Source organism: Natator depressus, chromosome 9 (genome assembly GCF_965152275.1).
Source record: "Natator depressus isolate rNatDep1 chromosome 9, rNatDep2.hap1, whole genome shotgun sequence".
Lineage (NCBI taxonomy): Eukaryota > Metazoa > Chordata > Testudines > Cheloniidae > Natator > Natator depressus.
In genome coordinates, this window is record NC_134242.1 from 13,571,182 (window position 1) to 13,598,341 (window position 27,160).

At 41.2% G+C, this 27,160-nt stretch overlaps 1 protein-coding gene across 1 annotated transcript in view; it reads right to left on the reverse strand.

The window, feature by feature from the left end:
- Positions 1 to 27,160, reverse strand: part of NAALADL2 (N-acetylated alpha-linked acidic dipeptidase like 2) — an 891,836-nt gene that overhangs the window by 385,823 nt on the left and 478,853 nt on the right. The window contains exon 5 of the mRNA XM_074963548.1: positions 16,220 to 16,493. Within this exon, the coding sequence (XP_074819649.1) occupies positions 16,220 to 16,493 (274 nt within the window). The remainder of the gene's footprint in view (positions 1 to 16,219; positions 16,494 to 27,160) is intronic.

Consider the following 27,160-nt stretch of genomic DNA (forward strand, 5'->3'; position numbering starts at 1 on the left):
AATAGCAAATACTTGCGCTATGAGCACGTTATTCTTGATGACTGATAGCAGGGGATACAGGCAGCCACAGGATGGGACTCTGCCACATTCTCCTTTTAGCTCTGCCTTGTTAAGCTCACTTGTACCATTGACATGTTTGTGGCGTGTGCCTCCCCTAAGCAGACGTGACTACTTTCTTGAATTGTGCCAAACTGCCTGTCAGTATTTTGGACAGTTATCCAGGCTAAACCCATCTGGGCCTATAAGGTGTTAAGGCCCCAGCTCTGGCCTGAGACTGAGTCAGATGATCCAGGATCATGTGAGAGAAGCCTGGAAGCAGGGCCTACTATAAGAAGGGCAGCGTATTGAACAGCAACTGCGGCCTGCAGGGAGCAGGAGACACAGTGGAGTTCTGAATTAGAACTGTGCTAGGGCTGGAGAGAGCCAAGTAGTGGGAGGAACAGGGGAAGAACCTAGGTTCCTGCACTCAGCTAGTGGGACCTGGGCTTTCAGGGACAGCGTGACTAGGATAGGAACTGCTTGTACCTAGTGAACTGTTTATTTCTTGTTATGTCTCATTAAACCAGACCCCAAAAGGTTGTGTGGGGAGGACAGGCATTATTTGAAATGTGTGCATTTACTGAAGACCCACAGAGGAAACTGAGGCCAGGATGACTAGGTGCCAGGATAGGTTAGCCTGACCCTCTGACACCATCCAACTTATTTAGCAAGTCTCTTGAGTGGATAAGGCCCCAGGACACTCATGCAACAGCCAGGTAGGATACCCAGTTTGTCTTCAAGTCCTGGCAGGAGTTATCCCCTACAGCAACATTTGAATCCTGAAAAGGGTTTACATTAACTCTCATGCCATCTGGTCTTCAGCATCATCTCCCTGACATATGTTAGTTAAAGGAGACAAGTGTGTGGCATTCCGTTTACATATACTGGTTTTGTTGAACTCCTGAGGGTTAGCATAAGCCTAAGTAAACTGCCTGGTTTAATTGTTTACAATTATTAAATGCATATATTAATGGGAAATACCAATGGGTAGAAGAAAGAGGGCCACCTCTGGCAGAAAAACATACTGGAGTATGGCCCTGGGGAAGACAACTGCACCTGCATGTTCTTCCCAAGTCACTCAATCAATGAGAGGGAGGGTGTATGGGTCCCAGGGCCAACAGATATCTGATGATTCACTAGAGGCTCAGAGACCCTGTTCCTCTGCACCTGCTACGGACACCCTGCTTACCCTCCAGTCAAGCTCCCCTGCTATTGGGATCCTCTGGCATGGGGCAGTTCCCCAACACAGAGGAAGATGCCCCTGATGGTGGGATCACCAATCAAAAGACAGGCACGCAGATACCACAGCGGTGGGCATGGTGTGAGAATTAGAATAGTTAAGGGACTTTGTGGACAAGTGAATGTAGACTGAGTATGCATTAGATGGATTTATTGCTGGTGCCACAGATACAAGATGGGGAGAAGAGGAGGGGAAAGGAAAGACAAGTGTTACACGTTCTGACACAGACCTTCCCCTTCTTACAAACAGGAAGGCTCTTCTACATTTTGAGAGAGGATGTAGCTAGTCCAGAGAGGATGTAGCTAGTCCACCTTCACGTGAGACAGGGAGATCTGAGTGGGAAGGATCCCCTGTCTTCCGCAAGTGCATGGTGTGGTGTGATTACATTACATTGTTTCCAGTAATAGTGGTAGATTTTTGAGGCAAGCAGGAGACTTACTGCACGCATACTTAGACACAGGCAATATTTAATGGTAAGATAATTACCTGCCACCCTTAGAATAATTAGGGACATTATTACAGAACTGTCATCTCCTGAATACACTGAAGAAAACCTAACCCAAGTTCTTCTTGGCCCTCTTTTTACGACCCACATGATCTTGACCAAAGAATAATCCAGAGTAAATGAGTGTAAAACTGTCAGGAAATAGAAAATTCTCTCACTACAAGCAAAGAACTTAATATGCACTCACATAAATTCTGATTAAGCTGCAAATTTCCCTAATAATCTATCATTCAACATCAAAAAAGTCCTATTCCTGAAATTCTACAAACATCATTTGTCTTAGTCTCTGCATTGGGTGCAAAATTGGATTGTAAATTTGATAAACATCACAAACTTTGTACCATGGTCATCCTTAAAAATACTTACCAATTTTGCCTTATATAAATATTAGATGAGGTCACCTCAGTGTTTGCAGATTCCCCTGTACATTACATATAGTTATTTAAGACAAAGCCGGAAAGTTTTGCATATTTTTTTGGTTTTCAAAGGGTGATCATTGTACAGTCACAGACCTATAACAGTAACAATATATTCAGTGAAACATTTAAGTTTGAAATGATCCACATCATTTTTTGGGCTCCCCACAGGAGTAAATGGATGAAATTATATGGGCTGGGTTATGCAGGAGGACAGAGAAGATGATTATAATGGGCCCTTTTGGGCTTAAAAGTCTATTTTAAGAGGTAAATGCTAGCACTAACATGGATATTTTTTAAAAAATCCTCAGGAATTGAAGTCTTAGTTAAAAGTCTTATTTACTGATATTTCATTTCTAAATTTTCATCCTATTTTAATCCTCTACAAATACTTTTACGATCAGATCATGACTGAGGGGCATTAGTTTGAATCAAGTGGCAACCTCCCTCCTAGAGGTCAGTGCAGCATGCTTTCTCCTCCAGGCCCCGTCAGCTTGGCTGGCTGGAGCAGAGGAGGGTTGAGAATATGGCCTAGCCTTCTCCCTCATCCACCTGGTCTTCCCCTAGAAAGTGCTAGGGTAAAGTAGTCTCTCAGTCTGTAGAGGACAGAGGGTACAATGCTGATTCATCTCTGAATGGTGGCATAATTTTGCACAGGGTAGGGCAGGGGGAGGAGGGGGAAGCACCTTGCAACACCACCCCATAATGGTATTTAATCATCTCCTCTTTGAACTGCAACGTACAGGGACATATGACAAATGGGAACAAGACTGATATTTCTCATTACTAATTCACTTATTAAGGCCCCTAATGAATGAGAAAGAGAGTACTGCATATTCATTATGAAAGTCAGACACAAGACACTTTAGTCTTTAGATTTATTTATAGTTAATAGTAGAGACAGTGTGTGTGTGAGCTCTCTCGAATCAAACCAAACTTTTAAGCTCGGAGTTCATAGAATCATAGAATATCAGGGTTAGAAGAGACTTCAGGAGGTCATCTAGTCCAACCCCCTGCTCAAAGCACGACCAATCCCCAATTTTTGCCCCAGATCCCAAATGGCCCCCTCAAGGATTGAACTCACAACCCTAGGTTTAGCAGGCCAGTGCTCAAACCACTGAGCTATCCCTCCGACCCCCCCCCCCCGTTGTTTACAAGTTTTTTCTATTTTTAACTTGTGGAATCCTGCTGGGACTGGAACCAGAACTGTGACCCACAGCAAGAAGTGCATTTCTGAGGTATGTCTAGCCACAACCAGAAGTAGTGATGGAAGACATGAGACAGCACCTCTTCTCATGACTCTTCCAGTCCAGTTTGCAGACTCAGGAATCTGGACAGCTGAAATAACCACCTGCTTATCCAAACTGCATCTTGATGCCAAACATTGGCCTATCTGGGGGTTGGGTTTTTTTTAGAATTTGGTCCAGTTTATGTATATCTTGGTGCAACTGTATCAATATTGAGACTATGTTCTGCTGGTTTCTTCATCTTTCTCTGAAAGATTTTCAAGAGACGTTTGCCAAAAATAGTCCTCACTAGAAGAGGCTGTGTTAGCTGTTTGTTTCAAATATTCCAGCTTAGTTGTTTTAGCTCCTATAATGGCTTTGAGCCTATGGCTTCCCATGGTTATAACCACTCCTGAATGCAGTCTGTAAACAGGCCACCACCCACCTTCTTATAGAAAAACACGTAGTAAAGCTTTTAGAAAGTTCAGTGAAATCCATCCTCAGCAGAACTATTCTGAACTATTTGTCACTTGATACCTTGAAAGCATCAAGTCTTCCGTGTGTATTTTAAGAATTCCTTTTATGAACGAAGCTATAAAACTAGTTCTCTTCTTGATCCGCTTAGCTTAAAACATATCCTTCTGTATTTCCCCCTTAATAAAAACTGATTGGTAGTGTCCTCAAGTGGTGATCTAAGACGACTTATGTTGCTGACTTTGTCATCTTGTCCTAATAGGTTGGAAATTACAGTTTTTATCAATGTTGCCATTATTTCAAAGAATAAAAAAAATGTGTTTTTTTCTCTCCTAGATAGAGAACAGCTATCTTGTAGAAAAGTATCCACAGATTTGATACCATTGTAATAGTACAGAACAGCTATTTCTTTTTTAGAGTCAGTGACAATATGTCTAAATGACATGCACGATAGGACATACTGTTAAAGGCTCCCTCTGCCATGATATATCATGCTGCATCAAAGAATAAAACATCCCACTGCTTATCTTTTTGAGTATCCAGCTCTAATTCACAGCACATTCCACTGTTATTTATATTTGCTTCTTTCTTCCTGCCTACCAAGCCCTTAAAATTAATATTCAGTGCAGTGATCCAAAATGTTTATTTTTATAGTGTGTTTATTTCACGTTCTCATGCAGACTGACATATTGCTGGTAGAGCAAGGGTCAGATTATTATGGACAATAAAAACAGTATGAGAGCCTTACTGCTCCCTGTGGTAGGGGATTAAATATCTAATAGGCAAGGATGTCCAGGCAAGATAATATGTAATCTGTCTCCAACTACAGTGACTTTATATTGACAGTGTTCCTAAATTTTTAGCACTTACTGTCCTTATTTTCTGAGGAACAGAAGCAAGTGATGTCTTATTGTATTTTATAATCATCCATAAATACCACAGTTTTGAAGGGACAATTCAAGAGCTGTTTACTCTAAAGGTTATTTAATTTTTAGATTGCAAGTTGTGCAGTTGCTTAGAGTGACAGGAATTCAGGGTTGTATAAATACAGCATTTCTTACTATATACAGTTCTGATAACACTAGCTTTAGCAACAGTTCCAAAATGGTTTCTATTAGAAGCCCCTGTTTTCACAGTCACAACTTTCATCTTTTGATCTGACATTTTCCATATTGGCGCTCTGTCTGGAGGTGACATTTTTTGTTAAAGTTTGAACAAATTTCCTTCAAATCATTTCTGAGTACTGAAACTAGAGAAAACAAACAACAAAAAAACCCACGCACCACCACAAAAACCCCACACACTTTACTTCATTTTAAAACAAAACCAACAGAAGTCCCACCGGAGAGGAAGAATAAATTGAGGTTTGAAATGTGAAATGTGGCCTGAAAATACTCTTAAGGACTAGCATCTTTGCACGGCTTGAGAAAAATTGCTATTTAACACAAATATAACATGAGAAAATTGCATACTAGAATGCTCACTTGAAAATTTCCTTAAGCCTACATGTGTACTTTTAAACGAGAGCTGGACAATTTTATTTCAGAGTTTATTAGATTAAAAATGCAATTTTGCTCACCCCAAATCTATTCACAAATTTGACTTGAATAGTTTCAGCCATTCGCAATACAGGTAAAGGAGGAGGAGGGGATGCTCCTGCTGCCCACCCCAACTTATAAATTTTAGCCCAGTAGTTAGGGCACACACCTGGGATGTGAGAAAGACAGGTTCAAATTCACACTCTCGAACAGACCCCAAATGGATTTTTTTGTGTCACCAAAAAATCCAAAATCAGTCATATTTGATTTGATCCTCACAAAAAAGATACATTTGGAACTACCAAACTGAAAAAAAAGAGGAGTTATTTGCCCAGCTCTAGTTAAAACAGATGTGTTACCCATGTGCTCACATTTGTTTCAAACAGCTACAAGCTGGTGAAAGAAGCCAATTTGTTACCACTGAGCAAGCAGGGCATATTCAGCCATGGTGCAGAGAGGCTTCCACATAGTTTGGTATAATCTCTATGTCTGCACTGACAAGAAGTATCAGAGTTCAAGGCTGGAAGGGACCATCAGATCATCCAGTCTGTTTTACACAACACCAGCCACCAACACTACCCAGCACTCTCACACTAAACCCAACAACCCAAATTAGACCACAAGTACTACAGCCCTCAGGAGACATGCCACATGCAGAGAATAGGAGGAACCGAGGTGCACCAGTGCCTGAAGCCCCTGCAACGGCAGGGAATTGATTATATGAGATATACCCAGTTAACCCCAGCAGATGAGCCGCACCCCATGCTGCAGCAGAAAGGGAAAATACCCCAAGGTCACTGCCAGTCTGACCTGAGAGAATATTCCTTCCCAACTCCACAATCTTGATCAGTTAGACCCTGAGCTTGGACAAAGAACCAACCTGCCAAGCACCTGAGAGAGAGAGAGAATGCTCAGTGCCACTTCAGAGCACTATCCTATCCTAACAGTGTCCCATCTCCAGCTGTGGCCATCTCTGATGCTTCAAGAGGAAGGCGCTCAAAACCCAACTCAACAAACATTTACCATAGTGTGTGTGTGGCGGGGAATAATCCCTTCCTGACCTCTGCAAGAGGCCAGCTGAAACCCTGAAGCACAAATTTTTAGGAACATAAGACAAACCGGAAGGAATCAGCAAGATTGCTGAACCCTGCCCCTCACCATCACAAGCAAACCTGTAATACAATACCACGCATAAATTTGTCCAACTCTTTCTTAAAACTAATTAAGTTGTTTGCTCCCACAACTCCTGTTGGGAGGCTGTTCTTGAACCTCACCCCTGATGGCTAGAAACTTTCTTCTAATTTCCAGCCTGAATTTGGTTCACAGCTAATTGGTCCCCATTTGTTCTTGTAGCAATACCATCCTTTAGCTAAAACAGCTCTTCATCCTTCCTGGTGTTTTCCACTTTGATGTATTTATAGGGAGCCATCATATCCCTTCTCTGCATTTGATTTGCTAGGCTAAACAAGCCACGCCCTTCAAGTCTCCTTTCATAAAATAGGCCCTCCATTTCCTGGATTATCCGAATAACTCTTTTCTGCACCTGATCCAGTTTAAATTCATCTTTCTTCAACATGGGTGACTAGAATTCTGCACTGTATTCCAAATGAGGTCTTACCAGAGACTAGTACAATGTCATTAATACTTCTCTTTCTCTACTGGAAATGCCTCACCCAATACATCCTAGTATCATATTTGCCTTTTTCACAGCTTCATCACATGTGGGGCTCAGTCATCCTGTGATTGATCAAAACACCAGGTGTCTCTCCTCCACTGTCACCTCCAACTGATGAGTCCCCAGCTTGTCACAGATCTTATTATTATTAGATCCAAAATGCATGACTTTTCACTTCATATTATTGAATTTCCTCCTATTTCCAAAAAGAAAAGGAGTACTTGTGGCACCTTAGAGACTAACCAATTTATTTGAGCATAAGCTTTCGTGAGCTACAGCTCACTTCATCGGATGCAGTGAGCTGTAGCTCACGAAAGCTTATGCTCAAATAAATTGGTTAGTCTCTAAGGTGCCACAAGTACTCCTTTTCTTTTTGCGAATACAGACTAACACGGCTGTTACTCTGAAGCCTCCTATTTCCATCATTCAGGTCTTCAAGATCATTCAGATCTTCTTGTATAATATTCTGATCCTCCTCTGTATTGACAATGCCTCCCAACTTTGTATTGTCAGCAAATTCCATTAGCACATTTCTACTTTTTGTTCCAAGGTCATTTTGATTAAGGTTGGTCCCAAGACCAATCCCTGAGGAACTCCACTAGTAACCTCGCTCCAGTCCAATAATTCACCTTTTAGCACAACCTGTTGCCTCCTCCCCTTTAACCAGTTCCTTATCCACCTTACAATTCTCATATTGATCCCCATCTTCTTGAGTAGAACTAATAATTTCCCATGTGGTACCATATCAAATGTTTTACTGAAGTCTAAGTATATTAGATCTACACTATTAGCTTTATTAAACTTGTAACCTCATCAATTGTCTTACCTAAAAAAAAATTATTTTCCTCAAAGAAGGAAATCTGGTTAGTCTGGCACAATCTACCTTTGGTAAACCCGTGTTGCATTACATCCCCTTTTCCTTTTACTTCCATGAATGCAATTATTCTATCCTTCACAATTTGTTCTAAAACATTGCATACTACTGAGCTTAGACTAACAAGTCTGTAACTGTGCAGATCACTTTTGTCATCTTTCTTAAATATAGGTAAAACAATATTAGCTATTCTCCAGTCATCAGGTTCTACCCCCGAACAGATTGTTAGTCTTGGAGCAAGGATTCTTCATATATTTTCCAGTCCTCCTGATTTAGGTGCATTGAGCTCTAAGGCTATGTCTACACTACCACTTATGGTGGTAAAACTTACATCACTCAGGGGTGTGAATATTCCACTCTCTGAGCAGCATCAGTTACACCAGCATAAGCGTTAGTGTGCACAGCGCTACGTCAGTGGGAGAGCTTCTCCCGCCACCATAGCTGGGGTGGGTTTTTTATGCCGACTGGAGAGCTCTCTCCCCGTCTTCACCACACACGCTGCAGCGGCACAGCTGTGCTGTAAGTGAGGACATGCCCTAGGTTTTTCTTCCACCTCAGATGTCATAATTTCCATTTCTATCCACTCATTTCCATCAGCCATCCTGCCTTCATACCCATGTTCCATATTATCAGTGTTATTGAAAACTGAGGCAACATATTTGTTTAGTTTTGTGGCATACCTAGATTATCTTTAGTCTCCTTCCCCTCCATAATTTTCCTGGTCCATCCTACATAATTTAAGAGAAAATTATGTCTAAGGACCAGACACTGACAGAAATAATTCCACTGGTTCCCATGAAACAATCTCTCTTCCAGGTGGCTTTCTCAGTGCTTCAGTGACTAGACTGAGCAAAATTCAGTCCTCATTAAAAGTGGTGCAACTATTGACTTCTGACTTCTTAGGCCACGTCATAGAATCATAGAATATCTAGTCCAACCCCCTGCTCAAAGCAGGACCAATCCCCCAACTAAATCATCCCAGCCAGGGCTTTGTCAAGCCTGTAATACATCTATCATACGGGCGCCACAGCAGCACAAGATACAGTGCTGTAGCTACGATGTTTCCTGCAGTGATGGAAAGAGCTTTTCCATCGCTGTAGGAATGCCAGTTCAGTGAATGATCATAGCTGGATGGAAGCATTCTTCCATCGACCTTGCTGTGAATTCACACCCGTGAGCGCCGTTGCTATGTCAACCTAAATTTTAAGTCGGAGACCCGGCCTTACACTAGGATTGAACTTAATGCAGTGTCCCCATCATTCCATCAACCTGCAGTGCCTTCACCCTTCCATTTACTTCACAGCACTGGACTATGAACAACGCACCATGCTTAGCAGTCCCCACCAGTGGATCAGCACTGCTCTTTCTCATCCATTCCTAAGCAGCACAGAGACATTGGTGCATGCCTGATTAAGTGCACACTTATGTAAGTGTTCATTGATTGGTCCAACAAGCTTACAAGACCCATAATCAGAATTTGTAAGTCCACCAACCCAGTAGCTCTTTTTAAAGGAGATTGCAAACACTGTAGCTGAATAGCTGAAGACTTTTGGTCCTTTTTATTCTTTAAGAATACCTAGTAAGTTAGAGGGGGCAGGAAAGTTAGTGCAGCATTCAGGTAGCACAGTTAAGAATACAAAAAAAAGCAGGAGATTAAGAGTGATATTTTCTACTAATTGCCATTTGTGCCTTTGAAAATCTACCCCTCAAAAGTTAAAGTTCTACCAGCAACATTGCTCTGGCCGCAGCACACAATGTTCTCTTTTCTTTTTCTAGTGAAATGTGTAGTCTGAAATAGGAACAGTTATGCCTTAAACAGATACCATAAAAAACAACAGAATGTGCAACACGCCTTGTGAAGGCTGTCATTGTGAGGATAACTTTTGCACTTCCTGATCATGATTTTAACTGTATAACCATCACGTTGCATTAACAGAGCTTTCTGCGTATAATTATAGCAGAGTGGCAGCTCTGCTATCGTTAGGGTTGAGCGTCGCTTTCTCTTTAAAGGACAGCTGTTCTTTAAAAGCCATGTGCTTTTTCAGATGGTCTTGAAATTTGCTGTGCTTCTTGGGGGGGAAGGATAGAGTTAACAATTCAAATATGCAATCATTTGAACAAGGAGCTCTCAAGATATATTGCCCCTTAAACAGAAGGTCAGCTGCTTCCATAAATTCAGGTGATTTCTTTGGGGTACACCTGGGACTCGAACTACAGCTCTAATCCTCCCCAAATCAATCTCAGTCACTTGGGATTTATCTCAACTAGTGCATGGCACCCACTGTCTGTCTGGGGAAGCAATAGTGAAAAAGTTACTGGGGGGAAATTTGTAACTCCATGTTAGTAGACACTAAAATGCACAAAAGAATGAAATGTGCAAACGCAACAAGACTAGGGCTCAGTTGAAGCCAGACGGTTTGCAGTCAGTGTTGTCTCACTCTAACTAGATGGCTCAAGGGGATTTGCTGTGGTTACTGAACCTGAGCTGCACCCAAACAGTATGACTGCAGGTAGGCATATCCAGGGCCGGCTCTAGGTTTTTTGCCACCCCAAGCAAAAAATTTGCTGCCCCAAGCTCCAAGAGCGCAACTGCCCAAGGGAAAAAAAAAAGGATGGCTGGAATGCCGCCCCCGGAATTGTGCCCCCCCTAAGCATGTGCTGGCTTTGCTGGTGCCTAGAGCCGGTCCTGGGCATATCCATGCTAGTCTTAGTCTGGCTAGTTCAGGTAGCAGACAATAGTTGTGAAGATGTGGAGGCACAACCTTCAGTGTGGACTAGCAACCAGAGGAAGTACGCAGGGATTTCCGGTGCGCTTGTACTGGGGCAGCTAGCCCACACTGAAGTTTGTGCCCCAGTACATACTAGCACTCTTCCTTTACAGAGGTCTACAGAGCACGAGTACTGTAGGATTAAGTTTAACACCTTCTCTGTGCTACATCAGAATTTAGAAAAAAGAAAAGGAGTACTTGTGGCACCTTAGAGACTAACCAGTTTATTTGAGCATGAGCTTTCGTGAGCTACAGCTCACTTCATCGGATGCATAGCATATCGTGGAAACTGCAGAAGACATTATATACACACAGAGACCATGAAACAAAACTTCCTCCCACCCCACTGTCCTGCTGCTAACAGCTTATCTAAAGTGATCATCAAGTGATCATCAAGGAAGGCCATTTCCAGCACAAATCAAGGTTTTCTCACTCTTCCCCCCCCCCCAACACACACACAGACACACATACAAACTCACTCTCCTGCTGGTAATAGCCCATCCCTCTTTGAAACCTCTCTTTATAATGCGCATGATAATCAAGGTGGGTCATTTCCAGCACTAATCCAGGTTTCTCACCACCCCCCCCCCACACACACACACCCCCTCCAAAAACCACACACACAAACTCACTCTCCTGGTGGCAATAGCTCATCTTACAATGTGCACAGCAATAATCCAAGTTTAACCAGAACGTCTTGGGGGGGGGGTTTGTAGGAAAAAAACAAGGGGAGATAGGCTACCTTGCATAATGACTTAGCCACTCCCAGTCTCTATTCAAGCCCAAATTAATAGTATCCAATTTGACACTATCAGAGGCTCGTTCACCTGCACATCCACCAATGTGATATATGCCATCATGTGCCAGCAATGCCCCTCTGCCATGTACATTGGTCAAACTGGACAGTCTCTACGTAAAAGAATAAATGGACACAAATCAGATGTTAAGAATTATAACATTCATAAACCAGTCGGAGAACACTTCAATCTCTCTGGTCACGCAATAACAGACATGAGGGTCGCTATCTTAAAGCAAAAAAACTTCAAATCCAGACTCCAGCGAGAAACTGCTGAATTGGAATTCATTTGCAAATTGGATACTATTAATTTGGGCTTGAATAGAGACTGGGAGTGACTAAGTCATTATGCAAGGTAGCCTATCTCCCCTTGTTTTTTTCCTACAAACCCCCCCCCCCAAGACGTTCTGGTTAAACTTGGATTATTGCTGTGCACATTGTAAGATGAGCTATTGCCACCAGGAGAGTGAGTTTGTGTGTGTGGTTTTTGGAGGGGGTGTGTGTGTGGGGGGGGGGGGGTGGTGAGAAAACCTGGATTAGTGCTGGAAATGACCCACCTTGATTATCATGCGCATTATAAAGAGAGGTTTCAAAGAGGGATGGGCTATTACCAGCAGGAGAGTGAGTTTGTATGTGTGTCTGTGTGTGTGTTGGGGGCGGGGGGGAAGAGTGAGAAAACCTTGATTTGTGCTGGAAATGGCCTTCCTTGATGATCACTTGATGATCACTTTAGATAAGCTGTTAGCAGCAGGACAGTGGGGTGGGAGGAAGTTTTGTTTCATGGTCTCTGTGTGTATATAATGTCTTCTGCAGTTTCCACGATATGCTATGCATCCGATGAAGTGAGCTGTAGCTCACGAAAGCTCATGCTCAAATAAACTGGTTAGTCTCTAAGGTGCCACAAGTACTCCTTTTCTTTTTTCTTTTTACGAATACAGACTAACACGGCTGTTACTCTGAAACCTATCAGAATTTAGGTTTAGGTTAGGCATAGCAAACAAAAGCTACATACACCTGGCCTTCATTCAAATATCAATGCTACGCCATACAACCATCTCAGGCTTTTACATGTTACCACCTCTTCACTCAGGGCATTCCTTCTGACACATTGCCTCATGAAGCTCTGGAGATGACGGACACATATCCCAACAGATTACAGACAATTCCCATGGCAAGAAGACATCTTTGTGCACTTCTATCGATGCAACCTACAAAATTCAGCTTTGAAATGAGGCATACTTGATCCCTCTCCTCACATCATAGTTATAAGCTCTGCCAAGATGCTCCAATTAATCTCTCGCAACCATTCAATACAGCTACACCTAATACAGTGAACACAGTTGGAGTTCCTTGAAAACTCTGGAACACAACACAAATAATGGCATATTCTCTTAGAACTTTTGCATGTGTATTTATTATGGCATCCCGCCACCAACAGCCCCCTTTACTGAATCATTCGTAATTCAACAGGGCAGAGTTAAGGTTGCATTGTTTTTAAGTTTTCATTACCTTCATTCTCTATGTCCTATTTCCACATTCTGGAAAGGCACGAGCACTACTGGGCAACCTTAATTCTGCATTAGGAAAGATTTTGGGCAATTAACCATAAACCAAATTGTCTTTACTTATGTTAAAATAATTTATCTCCAACCTGTGTTTCTATCTAAGGCTCTTTAACGAGCATGGGAATTAAGAACCTGGTGCTGCAAGGTTTTCAGCACTTCACAGGATCAGAATTGGGATGAAATTCACCCGTGGTCAAAGAACCACCAAAGCGTCTATGTACCACCTGAGTCATAATTAAGCTCACCAATACACCTTGGCTTAGGTGGTGTATTAGCTATGTGCTGGATGTCTCAGAAAAGGGGTAAATTTAACTCCAAATGCATAATTTAGATGCAACGTAATTTCCTCTTTTAATATAATCTGTAGTTAGCCAGATTTCTTTCCCTATTTTCACCAAATAGGCAAAGTGTTTAACCTTGCTATTAAATTGTGGTCAATGCTCAACTTTTAATAAAAATATATGACACAAGTGCCATTGTTTTTTCAAGATGACCTGGTTTATGCTAATTTATTTACATAACCAATGTAATATGTATTTCACAGCTGACACGGCAGCTCTGTTCAGAACCCTACCGTGACCTGCTTCTCGTTATGATGGGGTAAACAGTGTCACCTTTCCAGTGCACAGAGAATTACAGAGAAGTAGCAAGGCATGCCATCAATCACATTGCATTAAGTTGGCTTTCAAAGTAGATTTCCGATATCACAAATGCTATTTAGGCCGTTACGGAAAGTACAAATTGGACAGCTCATATAAAATGGCCATATGATGAATGGACATGACGGGTCTTCAAAGAAAAGGAGCACTGCTATTCTACAAATAACCTTGTCAACACAAAAGTAAGACTGTAGCTCTTTTGGTAGTCTGGCTACTACAATTTAAGAATTCTTTAATTGCTCTATCTTCTAGAAGTTCAAACAAACATCATTGGTAACCGAAACTCATGTTTATTTACGGACCATAAATTCTATGTCAAGCTAGCCCCTGCTAAGAATTTGAATTAGGTTTTGGAAATTAAAATATTCCATATTATGGCAAGTTTGTTACAAAGTATCTTTTAACAGAAAAAATCCCTATGATGTTTCAATCATAGCCAGGCTGTGTGACATCCAAAATAAATGTAATTTGCTGGCTTACTTCATGTGATCATGTCTCCCTCTACTGGTTTATCTTAGTAACAATGACAACCTGCTACTCACACTTTAAGATACTTGCACATTTAGCTCAAACATTAGTGATTTGTGCTTTAGGCACTCCAAGTCCAAGGTTAGATCACTGCTGATAAAAATGTCTAGATAAATATATATGTGGTCATGGTTCATTATCACCAGTGGGACTTGCACTTTGTGGACCTATAGACACTGAGGAAAGGCTTTTCTAAGAGCAATGCATATAATCCATTGGGGTCTAGCCTTTCTAAAACAACATACATATAATCCAATGATCATATCTCTAGTTGCTGATCTTAAACCCTGATATAGCTAAAGTATTCCTTTGGCTCAAGTGATAAAGGTGTGTCTTTTGCTTTTCCTGCTGCCAGATCCAGAGTTCACTCACCACTAATGTCTACGTAGTCTCTGTGTCCTGCTTCATTATGCAGACTTCCTAGTATAAAGAACTATTTTGAAATGTAATTTATATTGCTGTGTGGTGAGATGTCATTGGTAAAAACCTCTTTGATTTTGCAAGAGTCTTCATTTTAGTCCCCAGAGAGGCTAGCTCTCTTTTAGCCTGCAATTTATTAGGCCCCTTATTGGTTAAGGACAGCTTTACATTTGTGGGATTAATCTCAGAGACCACAACTGTATTTTTATCTCATTACAATTAATGCAATGGGCTTATTAAAACAAAGGGATACCGTATATTGAATTTTTCCAGTTGACAAGACCCCCACAGTGCATTATATCCTATCAATAGGATGCTCGGGATGCCTACTCAATCAGCTGTTGAACAGAAGAAAGGAATACCCAGAGGAAATAGAAGTCATGTGGACTTTGAAAATTCAGTACTGTCACAAAGACAATACAAGCAAAATCTACAAAAACTGTATCATACTGCTGGTATCCATGTCACTAAGAGATGTCTCCACAGCAACTAGACACCTGTGGCTGGCCCGTGCCAGCCGACTCGGGCTCATGGGGCTTGACCCTGCGAGGTGGGAAGGTCCCAGAGCTCAGTCTCCAGCCCAAGCACAGAAGTCTACACAGCAGTGAAATAGCCCGCAGCCCGAGCCCAAGTCAGCTGGCAGAGGCTGGGTTTTTCTTTGTTGTGTAGACATATCCTAATATATTATAAACCTCATCGTGATGGGCGATGTTCAGAAAGTATAAAGATCAGAGGGAGGTGGGGGGGGGTGGAATCCCCCCAAACTCAACTTCCTAGCCACACTTCTTTGGTCTATTAATATTTTAGTCATGAAAACAAACTAAATTTATTTTTGAAGCATGGGGAAATAAGATAAATAGAGTCTGCTTCATTGTGTGTAACACATCATGTAGTGGAGAGGAGAAAGATACAACACTGGAATTTTTATTGTGTTTGCCTTCTTCAGAGCACTTTACACACATTTATGCAGCCTCACAACATCCCTGTTGGCTAGGCAAGTACGAATTATAATCCCCATGTGGAAACTGAGGCAGGGATGTTAAATGACTTGCCCAAGGCCCAGGATTATAATTCATGAGTTTCTGGCACCTAATCCTGTCCTCAAACCAGATCTCATTGCAAAGAAACTCATCTTCCCTTCTCTGTGTGCCTTCCTCAAGAGTTAGTTAGCAGGGCTTGCTCAGCAGTTGCTTCACACAAGCATAGGGAGAAGACAAAGTTCTAGACAAAGCTCTCTCAGCCTCTTATACCCAGCTAAAACCAGGATGTATAAGCCCACCAGCTGAGAGACTGCTGAGGTTTAATTGTGAAAATACAACATAACAGATCATTTCAAGGTCTGAGCTGAGGGCCACATCTTATTTACCTGAATCTGTTTGCTCATCTCTAGTCTGAGGTTTTCACCATTATTCCCATGACTTGCCAGTTAAAGACAGATGGAAGCTGTTTTCTAATTCTATTTCACTGTAAATCACAAAGACAAATGACTGTATTACCTCGAGAGTTCCTTTGGCAGAGTAAGCAGCGTATGAGTACAGAAGGTCTTGGCTGTGAAGCTTTTTGGTCTCCCTGTAACACTTCTGTCCACTAGGATAAAAGCATTCACCACTATTTTTCAAAGTTACTGTATTTGAAGAAGAGCCTGGCAGGTCAAGCAAGACAGAGTAATTTACGAGCTGAACATCTTCAAGGCCACAAGACGTCCATTGAACCAGAAGTTTCATTGCAATGTCTGTATCTTCTTCTTTCCTAGGCAACTGTATCAAATCTCTGGGGGTGGGAAAAAAAACAGAAATAGTACATTTTTTCCAATATACATTCAGCTTGTACAGATATAGCAGTTCACAATTTCATTAATGTGAGCCAAGGAATTCATGATAGATTACCATACAATACAAGAAAGCACCTTTCATTCTCTTTGCATGTAATTCCTATCAGTCATCAGAAAAATAAACTCTTTGTGGAGAATAATAATTTTTGTCTTTTAAGAAAAATATCCTATTGGAATTCCAAAATCCCACAGAAGTGATTTCAAATCATGGTATAAATTGTAAAGCATTCAATATTTACAAGTAGAATTTGCACTTCCATGCTGAAGTATCTGCTTGTTAAATTTCTGGGTGCTGGCTTTTAGCTAGCCTGGCTACAAAAGTATGTTCAGAGGAAATATTTACATATTAACCTCAAACCAGATCGATTCTAAACAATATAATTTGATATTTAACATTTATAAAGTAACTTTCATTTATGGGTTTAAACATTAGAAACATTAATTCCACCTCACAAAACCTTATAAATTAGGTACATTTTACAAATGGGCAAACTGAGTCACAGAGGGGGTAAATAGCTTATCCATTATCACACTGCGATTAACTGACTGAGCTTGCAATAGAAATCAGAGATGGAATCCTGGCCCCAGCGATGTCAGTGACAAAGCTCCCATTGACTTCAGTAGGGGTCAGAATTTCACTCTATGCATCTCGAGAAGTATGGGGAAAGTCTCCACATTTTGATCCACTGATGAACGTGAAAGCAAGTTCTAAATATTTATGCCCAGACTTTCTTTTTAAACTAAGTCTGCTAATTTTATATTCCATCTACTTAAAAGAATCGCTCTAAATTCTGTAGTATTACAATCCCCACAAAGTAGTGGATCATAATTAAAACTTCGCACAGGGTGATGCTATCTGGAGCACACTCCTGCAGCAGGCTGGGGAATGACAGGCACTCCTACCTCAGTTACCCTTTTCAAAGTCCCCAGAGTTTTCCCAAGTGAGGTTAATTTATTACAAAAGTCCCGTGCACATAAATCATAATAAAAGTCCCATAACATAATCCAGATTTCCCCCATGATAGTCCGAACAGTGCAGCATAGAGTTATGGCATCTCTCACTACAGCCTGACTCTCTAGTGCAGCCCCTACATCTCTCACCATGTGTGAACATCTCTCACCACATCCCATCTCTCCAGTGCGGCCCTCTCCTGTCCTTGTAACAGGATAACCACCCCACCCCTTCCAACCCAGCTCTTCCGAGCAGGAACCCTTATTTTCTCTATGCTGGAATCATCTTTGCCAAAGGAACATTCCTCACTCCCCCTGAGCCTCTCAAAGCTCCTCTGGGTCCAGCTCTTCAGCTCCAAAGATTCCAGCAGTTAAGCACCTTTGCTGCTCCCTACCGTCAAGGCTCTTCAGCCCTAGGCCCCAGCTCAGAGTCAGGAGGCAACTCCCTCTGCTACTGCTGCTTCTCTTGCTTTCAGCCCTGGCCGTGGCTTGGGCACATCAACCAGCGAACCTCTTTTGCTGCTGTCCTACGTTCAGCCTTTGCCCAGGTTTCAAACATACAGTCTCCCAGCCAATTCCTCCCTCTTCCTAGGGAGGCCTGTCATGAGCATTCTGCTCACTGAAGCTTTCCCCAAAGAAGACCTCTTGTCTTCTGATTTTCCTGACTCACTCTCACGGGGACTCTCCCTCAGTGGGTTGCTCCCTGACCTTTTCTAATCCTTAGGTGCAGCTCCGCCCTCTTAATTGGCCAAATGGGAGCACCTGCTTTGACATACAGGAGCTGGATCTGCTTCATTTGCAATGGCCAGCCACCCTGTGATAAGGATGCACACAAAATCTATGATCAGTAGCTTTGGAAGGGTTAGCAATGACCATTAACAGGAGATTAGAACTTCTCTGCGGCATAATCTATGTTGAATTTTAAGACAGCCAAAGACATACAAAATGAAGGCATGGTTACAGGGATTATACTTTGCAGTAAAACTGCATCTTTAAGTTGATTTTCAACCATTGCTAACAATTGCCATAATAACTACTATTATTTTATAGCATCCAGCAGTGCCAAAGTATGGTACAGTACTTTACAATGGCAACAAAGTCAAGGTCCCGGCCCTCAGGAGTTAACAGTTTAGTTGAAATACAAGACCATCCGCAGTGTAACAAAAAAGCAGAAACTCCACTTCCAAAGAGCTCAGAACTCAGTGCCACAACTGGATTTTTAAGAAATAGCTTATTTTTTAAAAAAACCTCCTTATTTAATGAAAAAAATGCCTAATATTGACTGGACACCCACTAGGTTTTTTTTGTTTTGTTTTTCCAAAAGTTTCACTTTACAAAATGATTGGTTTGAATCAAATCTACCCAAGACAGGAGAGTTCATTTGATGTAATTTTGTAGGGGGCTGCAGGGAGGGGACGATGCTGGAAACTAGCTACAATTAAATATTTAATCTACATTTATGAGAAAAGCTGAAAAGAGCAGTTTCACTAAGTATCATAATATATTATTTGACAGAAAGTTTTCCTCAGCCTTGATGTCCACAATAAAGGGCTGTCCAGGCAGCATAGTGAAGTGTCATGCAGAACACCTGAGCCTAGAAATGATTTTGTCAATACTGTTCAATAGACTGCCAGACCACGAATAGGTCGATTTTGGCTCTTCTGGGCCAAATACAGTTTATATCACTGCTGAACACCCGTTACTGGATGATCCACAGAGTGGCACTGATGAAAGAACTGAAGGAAACAATGAATCTAGTCTGACAAGCTTCAGAATGAATGCCAAGCGAATAGCACTGTAGAGAGACATCTAATGATAATTTCAGTGGAAAAATGGAAGCCTAAAATGAAAGGGAGAAAAATACATTGATCAATCTAACATAGCCCACCATCCCCAAACTCAGAATCATTCGCCAAACTGCGGGGAGCTCTGAAGAGTAGTAGCCTTGTTGGCATGTTGAAAGGGTACTAGGAGGTCTTTGCTTGGATATGTAAACTGCCTGCTGTACAAAATGTCTCAAAATGTAATGTTAATGGGAAATCATCATTGAGAGGGTGTGTTTCCAGTGGGATCCCCCAGGAATCAGTTTCTCACCATATGCTACTGCACATTTTTATCAGTGACATGGAAGAAAACATAAAATCATCACTGATAAATTTGCAGATGACACAAACATTGCTGGAGTGGTAAATAATTAAGAGCACAGGTCAGTGACACAGAGTGACCTGGATATTTGTCTAGCTATGAGCCAGGAGAAGCAGGGATGGTGTCCCTAGCCTCTGTTTGCCAAAAGCTGGGCATAGGTAACAAGCGATGGATCACTTGATAATTACCTGTTCTGTTCATTCTATCGGAAGTACCTGGCATTGGCCACTGTCGGAAGACAGGATACTGGGCTAGACAGACCTATGGTCTGACCCAGTATGGCTGTTCTTATGGATACCAAGCAAAAAAGAAGCATTTTAATATGGCTAAATGTAAATGTATACATCCAGGAACAAAGATTGTAGGCCACACTTAGAGGATGGAGGACTCTATTCTGGGAAGCAGTGACTCTGGAAAATGGGTTGTGGTGAACATGAGCTCCCAGTGTGACACTGTGACCAAAAGAGCATTCCGGGGAGGCACGCCAGAGAATCTCAAAGAGGAGTACTGAGGTAATTTTACCTCAATATTTGTCGCTGGTGTGATCACTGCTGGAAAACTGTGTCCAGTTCTGGTGCCCACAATTCAAGAAGGAGGTTTATAAATTGGAGTGGGTTACAGAAGAGCCACAAGAATGAATTAAAGGATTAGAAAATGCCTTATAGTAACAGACTCAAAGAACTCAATCTGTTTAGTTTACCAAAGAGAAGGGGTGACTTGATTACAGTCTGTAAGTATCTACGCAGAGAACAAATATTTAATAATCGTCTCCTCAGTTTAGTAGAGAAAGTTTGGCTGGAAGTTGAAGCTAGACAAATTCTGAATAGAAATAAGGTATATATTTTTAAAGGTGAGGGCATTTAGCTATTGGAACAATTTACCAAGGGTTGTGGTGGATTCTCAAATCACTGACAATTTTAAAATCAAGACTAGATACTTTTTTAAAAAAAGATCTGCTCCAGAAATTATTTTGGGGAAGTTCTGTGGCCTGTGTTATATAGGAGGTTAGACTAGATGATGAGACTGGTCCCTTCTGCTCTTGGAATCCCGGAATCTATACACCAAGTAACAGTATTAACAAATTTTATATTGAACTGAATTAACATTTCAATTGTGTTAGGACTGAAAAGTACATGATTATAAAACTGAGACTCAGAGATATAACCCCAAACCACCAGTTAGTGACACCTCAGCTTAGATCTCGCTTGTACTCCTTAGAATAGCTTGTGACATTCGATTTTTCTATGCTCAAAGGGCCAAAATTTTAAAGGTATTTAGGCCTCTAAAGATAAAGATAGGCACCTATTGGGATTTTCAGAAGTGACTAGCTCCCTAACTCCTAGGGTAATCAATGGATGAACAAAACAATGAATAATTGTTAAAACACTGGCAGAAATCTATTTGAGTAAGGACCCGGACAATTTTGAAAATCTCACTAGTTGCCTATCTGCATCTAAATACCTTTAAAAATTTGGCCCAAAGAACCTGATCCAAAGACCACTGAAATCAATAGAAAGACTTATATTGACTTCAGTGGACTTTGGAACAGGAAAACATAACAGGAAAAGGGTATTTAAACTTCTCCTTTTAACAATACTACCTTACAATTTAAAACTCCATTAGTAAGGGAACATTTACTACACACACAATGTCACTCACAACCTTATAAAAGTGAAAAGGAAATACCATATCATATTGGTGATGCATTAACAACCTTGAGTGATAACATGTTACAACTGCACCCGACTGTATAGTACACGTTTCAATGGCTAATGCCACCTACAGGACATTACAGGTTGCAGCATATGTTATGGATTACATATGCAGATCAAAATATTTGAAAAACCTCTACTGAAAGAGACTAGATATATTATATCTGAATGTAATCTGTACAACAGTCAGAGTTACAGCTGTACAGAGTTCAACTTCTTTACAAGAACACTGGGCTTATGTTAAAGACTTCAGAAATCCAGTCAGGAGGAATAATTGTCAAAGGTCACTCTCCAGATTTAATCTTCTTAATTTATCTAAAATAAGTCTTCAAGCAGGCTGCACAAAATGGATAAGTTAATCCAATCAGTACTACATTACAAGTCTCCAATTTCATCTGCTATGCCCTTTAATGCAATGACAAACTTGGACAGTACAGAAACATACAATGTCATTTGATTAACACAGTCACTACTTCAAGATCCACATTTCCCACAGGTGTTAGAAACAGTAATAGAATAAATAATTGGAAGAAACCCATCCCATACAAATAAGGTTATGGCACATTTCAACAGCCAGCACTCTGTCGCAATAAAAGGCAGGGGTTTTTTTGTTTTTTGTTTTAAAGGACACAATTATCAAATTGTTCCCTCACTAATAACTAAAGATGCTTTTTACTCTATAATTAAATAAAGCATGCCTTTGAAACTTTTGTGACAATATACTTGACTGAATTACAGACATGAATACACTTACTATTTACTTCATAAATTTCCTTACAGCATATCAAAATCAAATTGCAAATAATGGCACATGTGTTAAACAACTCAGCAGATATTAGGTGTCTTTGATAAGTCTCATGGAGAAGAAAATAACACAAACACGTTTTGGCAGTTTAATTAAAAAGATTGAGCCAAATTTCTTCCTGATGTAAATCCACTAATTTCATTGATTTACACGAGGGATTAATTTGGACCATTATTGTTTGTGACGGGCTGGTTAGATAACAGAAACAATGTCACAAGAATAGTATTTCTGACAGTACTCCAAATTCAGAAACCCAGAAAGTACGAGAAGGTTTTTTTTTCCTTATCAGTTAATGAAAAACAACAACATTACACCTCACAGATTGCAGAGTCACCTTCTGCATCCTACTAATGTGAGTTAATTAATTTTTTTAATTTACAGAATATAAAGGCTGGTAACAAGATAGCATGTGTGATCTGTAGAAAGGAACAGAGTCTCTGCATCATCATGCAACTGCTACTGTGAATGTTTTCAGTATCTAAAGCTTCAATAGCAATGCTATGGCAATTTTCATTTACACTACTGGCTTTAATGGTGAGCCAGTTCCTGATACAAATTATTAAGTGAATAAGGGTAATACTTTATTCAGCAAGTTGTTCAATAGTGATACTGCCAAGTAAGGTACTACTCTAGAGGCCACGTCTTCAGCTACTCTAAATCTGCACAGCTCTATTGAAGTCAGTGGACTTTCATTGGCTAATGGTCTTCATGTACATAAGGGTATTAGAATCTGGCACAAGTACATTACATGAATAACAACAACAGGCAGATGAGTATAGCGGATTTAATCTGAGGATTTCAAGAAGCTTTTCCCAAATTAAGCTTTAAAACACCCTCAGAGACAGGCAGACAGAAAAGACCTAAACCTCCTTGAACTTCAGGTAGAAGAAAGTCCCCAGTATGTGAGTATGGGGCCTCATTGGGATACAGGTGGCAGAAGAGGTAAGACAACAAGCACGCTTCTTCAACTCAGCAGCACCAGCCCCCAGAACGGGTGTGCCGACCACCTATTTGCCGCCACCTCCTTGAGCCAATGGCTACTTGTCCCACCTGTCTCTATCCCCCCACACGCAGCGACCGCCTGATCTCTACCTTCCCCAGGCAGTGACCACATGGGGCGTGGGGGCTGCCGCCTCCTTTTGTCTGTGGGGGCAGCTGGCCCCTCACCCTCCTCTCTCTGCCTGTGGGGGAAAGCTGGGGAATCAGCTGAACTTTCCCTGTGTCAGCAGCCTCTTTGGTCTTCTCCCCACTCCCACAACTGAGTTGTTTGAAAGTGGCCAACCCTACCCTCACTTTCTCCTCCACCAGCCTGCTAAGGAGGAAGCCAGCCCTCCCCTCTCCCCACCACTGTCCCTGAAGCTAGTGGGCTCTATAGACAACTAATCTCATTCTTCTTTCTTCCCCTCCTAGTCAGCAGCCGACCTCCCCTTCCTCCTCCTTCTTTTACCAGCATCTGGGAGTGGCCACAACAGTTTCAAAGCAATACCGAAATAAACCACTGGCTGCACATGTCCTAACAACAACACACAGCTATTTCTCTGTGATGACTATACGAAGTGAATAATAAAAAATAAGCCAAAGGTTAACCATCAATGTAACTACATGGTCTTGTTACCGTAATGCTTTCATTTCCCCTTGTTTTGGTTTAGGACCCTTAACTGTGCTCCCATTAGGAAAGCTTTGCAGGTACAACATTCTGGTATAGACCACACTTTGCTGGTTTCATGGCTGAATTTAAACGACAAACTCATTAGGGCCAGACGGATGCCTTTACTTGTGTCTGTGAAGCACCTGGCACACTTTTGGGTGCTGCCATCGCACCTTGGGTGCAGTGTATAATGTTACCTATTGCATAATCAACTTTAGAAAACCTGCTGAACTGAAGCATTGAGACAGCCAGTAGGAGCAAAGAAATCTGATACTGATGTAATTAAATCTGCATTCCTTGGTCTGTGTAACCAGTAGCAGTCCTCCGATGCAATGTGGATTGATTCAAAACACTGATTTTAATCAGAGTTTACATTAACAAGCAGAAAACCTTGATTTAAATTGATTTATTTTTTACTAATAAGTGTACTAATTATTTTCCTAAAGAAGGCTTTACTCTCATTGGTTGGTATAACCATTAAAACACGTTTATTTGCAACCTAAAATTGGTACTATTTCTTGCTAAGCAGGAGGGTACACTATATCAATACACATTTATTTATAAAAATTATGTAGTTTAACATACATTTATGCACATTATTAACTTTTCCCCTTTTATGTTAGAAAATGGTGAATGAGGCTACATTTCTTATTTACCAGATTGTGTTTTGTTGTTCGGGATTTCTGTCAAGCTGCATTCGGATGTAAGCTGGAATTCAGTTACACTTGGCATACGAACAAATGGGTATAAACTAGCTATGAACACATTTTGGATGGAAATTAGAAGGAGGTTTCTAACGTCAGAGATGGAGTAAGGTGCTGGAACAGCTTTCTAACAGCTGTGAGGGAGCAGGGGAAAAAACAAAACCTAACTAGTTTTAAAATGGAGATTGATAAATTTATGAATGAGATTATGACTAGGTTGCTTGCGATAGCAGGGGACTGGATTAGATAGCCCATTCCAGTTCTCTGTTCCTAATTCCTAAATTCTTAATTCCCTCCGGTATACCCTGTGCAGCCATAAGGGAGATAATATGTTTTACAGGCTGAAGGTGAGGGCAGAACCTAGGCCCAAACATTTAATAACAAACTAGGAACGTAGACAGGCAAAGAGGACATAATGTTTCATTAAGGCCAAGATGCAAATCTTAACTGGTTTTCCTTCTTTGAAATGATGAAAAGATCAGGAAAACCTTGAAGACATATTCTCGAAGACAGGAGACAGTTTATACTCCCTGACTTGCAAAATGGCCCAGAGACTAACTGCAAGAGATTACAACATGGCCAGTATTGCTTAAGGCTGGAAGTGCTAAAGATGATAAAATTAGGGTTACCATACGTCCGTATTTTCCCGGACATGTCCGGCTTTTTGGTTGTTAAATCGCCATCCAGGAGGAATTTTTAAATATCTAAAAATGTCTGGGATTTTGCCATTATTATTTTTCCCCAAAGAAGAGTTGATCATTCAAGAAAGAGTGAATGTTGATCATTTGAGAAAGAAAGTGAACGTTGATCACTAGAGAGAGTGCCCACTTTTTCCCCCTAGTTCCCAGCGCTTGCTCCGCGAACCAGCTGTTTCGCATGGCTGGGAGGGAGGGGAGAGGAGGTGGAACGTGGCGCGCTCAGGAGAAGAGGCAGGGCCAGGGCAGGGATTTGGGGAAGGGATCCAATGGGGCAGGGAGGGGGCGGAGTCGGGGCAGGGACTTTGGGAGAAGGGGTTGGAATGGGGGCAGGGCCAGGGGCGGGGGGGTGCGAGTAAATACCCCCTCCCCCCATGGAGTGTCCTCTTTTTTGAATGTTCAAATATAGTAACCCTAGATAAAATAGTTTATAAGATGATGAGCTGCAGGGGTAGCAGTCATAATGCTAGGCTTTCCATCCCAACTCAGCAGAGTGACAACATCAAAAGACAAAGCTGTACGAGGTGACTATAAAGAGAAATGAACACATATGCCACACAGGAATTTCATTTTAAAACGGATGACCATGGGGAGAGTAGGGCTGAAGCAGTGCAGTGGGGACTTTTTTCCTCTAGCAGCACTTCTTTCACCATTGCTTGCTAAAAGACATAACTAGTCCTACCAGATAATAAGCCAGATGTACGCTGCTGATGGCATATCCGGACACTTGGAAATACATGAAGTGATTGCTGAAAAACTGAGATTTCTTGCCCTCTAAATCAGAAGTTAAAATTGGAATAATTCCCCCATTAACACCAGACTGCCCTTGTCTAATGGATATAATAATGATAATCACTAAGATACCGAGTCTTTTATCAGCAATTCCTATTTGATATAGTAAGAACAGTAAGGTTCTTCATAAAAGGCTGATAGAATTCTATAGTTTTTCTCTCAGAACAATAGAGACAGATTTTTTTTCCCTTCATGTGTGAAAAATCTTTAGTGGGGACTTTGAGAGGAAATAACTGCAAGGATTTTCAAACTGAGATTCTCCATCCACTATCTTCCTGGGAGTGAGGGGTTGCCCTAGAACTAGTTGAAGAACCAGTTTTTCAAAAAATACAACTGTCAAAGTTGTTTCAGTTTTAAGGGTTTAGGAACTGACCTAATTTTTTTTTTCCAAAAATGTTTTGTGAATTTTAATCAAAAATTATTTCGTCATCAGAAAGTCACCAAAACTGTTAATAAAATAGCCATCGACAATGTTTTGCTTCTTGAAAACTCACTATCAAAAAAATTCAAACACCGCTTTGCTCACAATTTGCTCCAACAGTGATTTTGATAAGACTTTCAAGAATGATGTCACATAAAAAAAAATTCAGTTTCTCTCCAAAAAAATAAGGGTGGGGAGAGGCCAGTTTTGACAAAGCAAAACAGTACTACAGTAATGTTGATCTGCTCTAGTTTGCCCCCACCACAAAAGAAAAGCTGCTTCCATACCTGACAGATCACAGGGGATTCATGAGATGCCAGGGCCATTTTTTCAAAGACTTTGTACCATAGCAACCTCAACATTTTCCTTCTCCTGGTCCCTCATAGCAATGCAACCAGGCAATCACCTTAGCTGCAATAGTTCCTGGGGACCAAAAATCTGTGACTGTATTAACTTCACAGGTTGCCATTATTTTTATACAAGACCATAAGATGAGACACATGTCCTTGGATGCTGTGAGTTCTCTCTCCATGCAGACAGGCATTTTCTTCTCATGTCCCTTCCTGCAGGTTTTTATGGGACTTTGCACAGCCATTATTAAGGATCTACAACCTATCCTGAAGGATGACCCAATGCTCTCACAAATCTTGGGAGACAGGCCAGTCCTTGCCTACAGACAGCCCCCCTACCTGAAGCAAATACTCACCAGCAACCACATACCACACAACAGAAC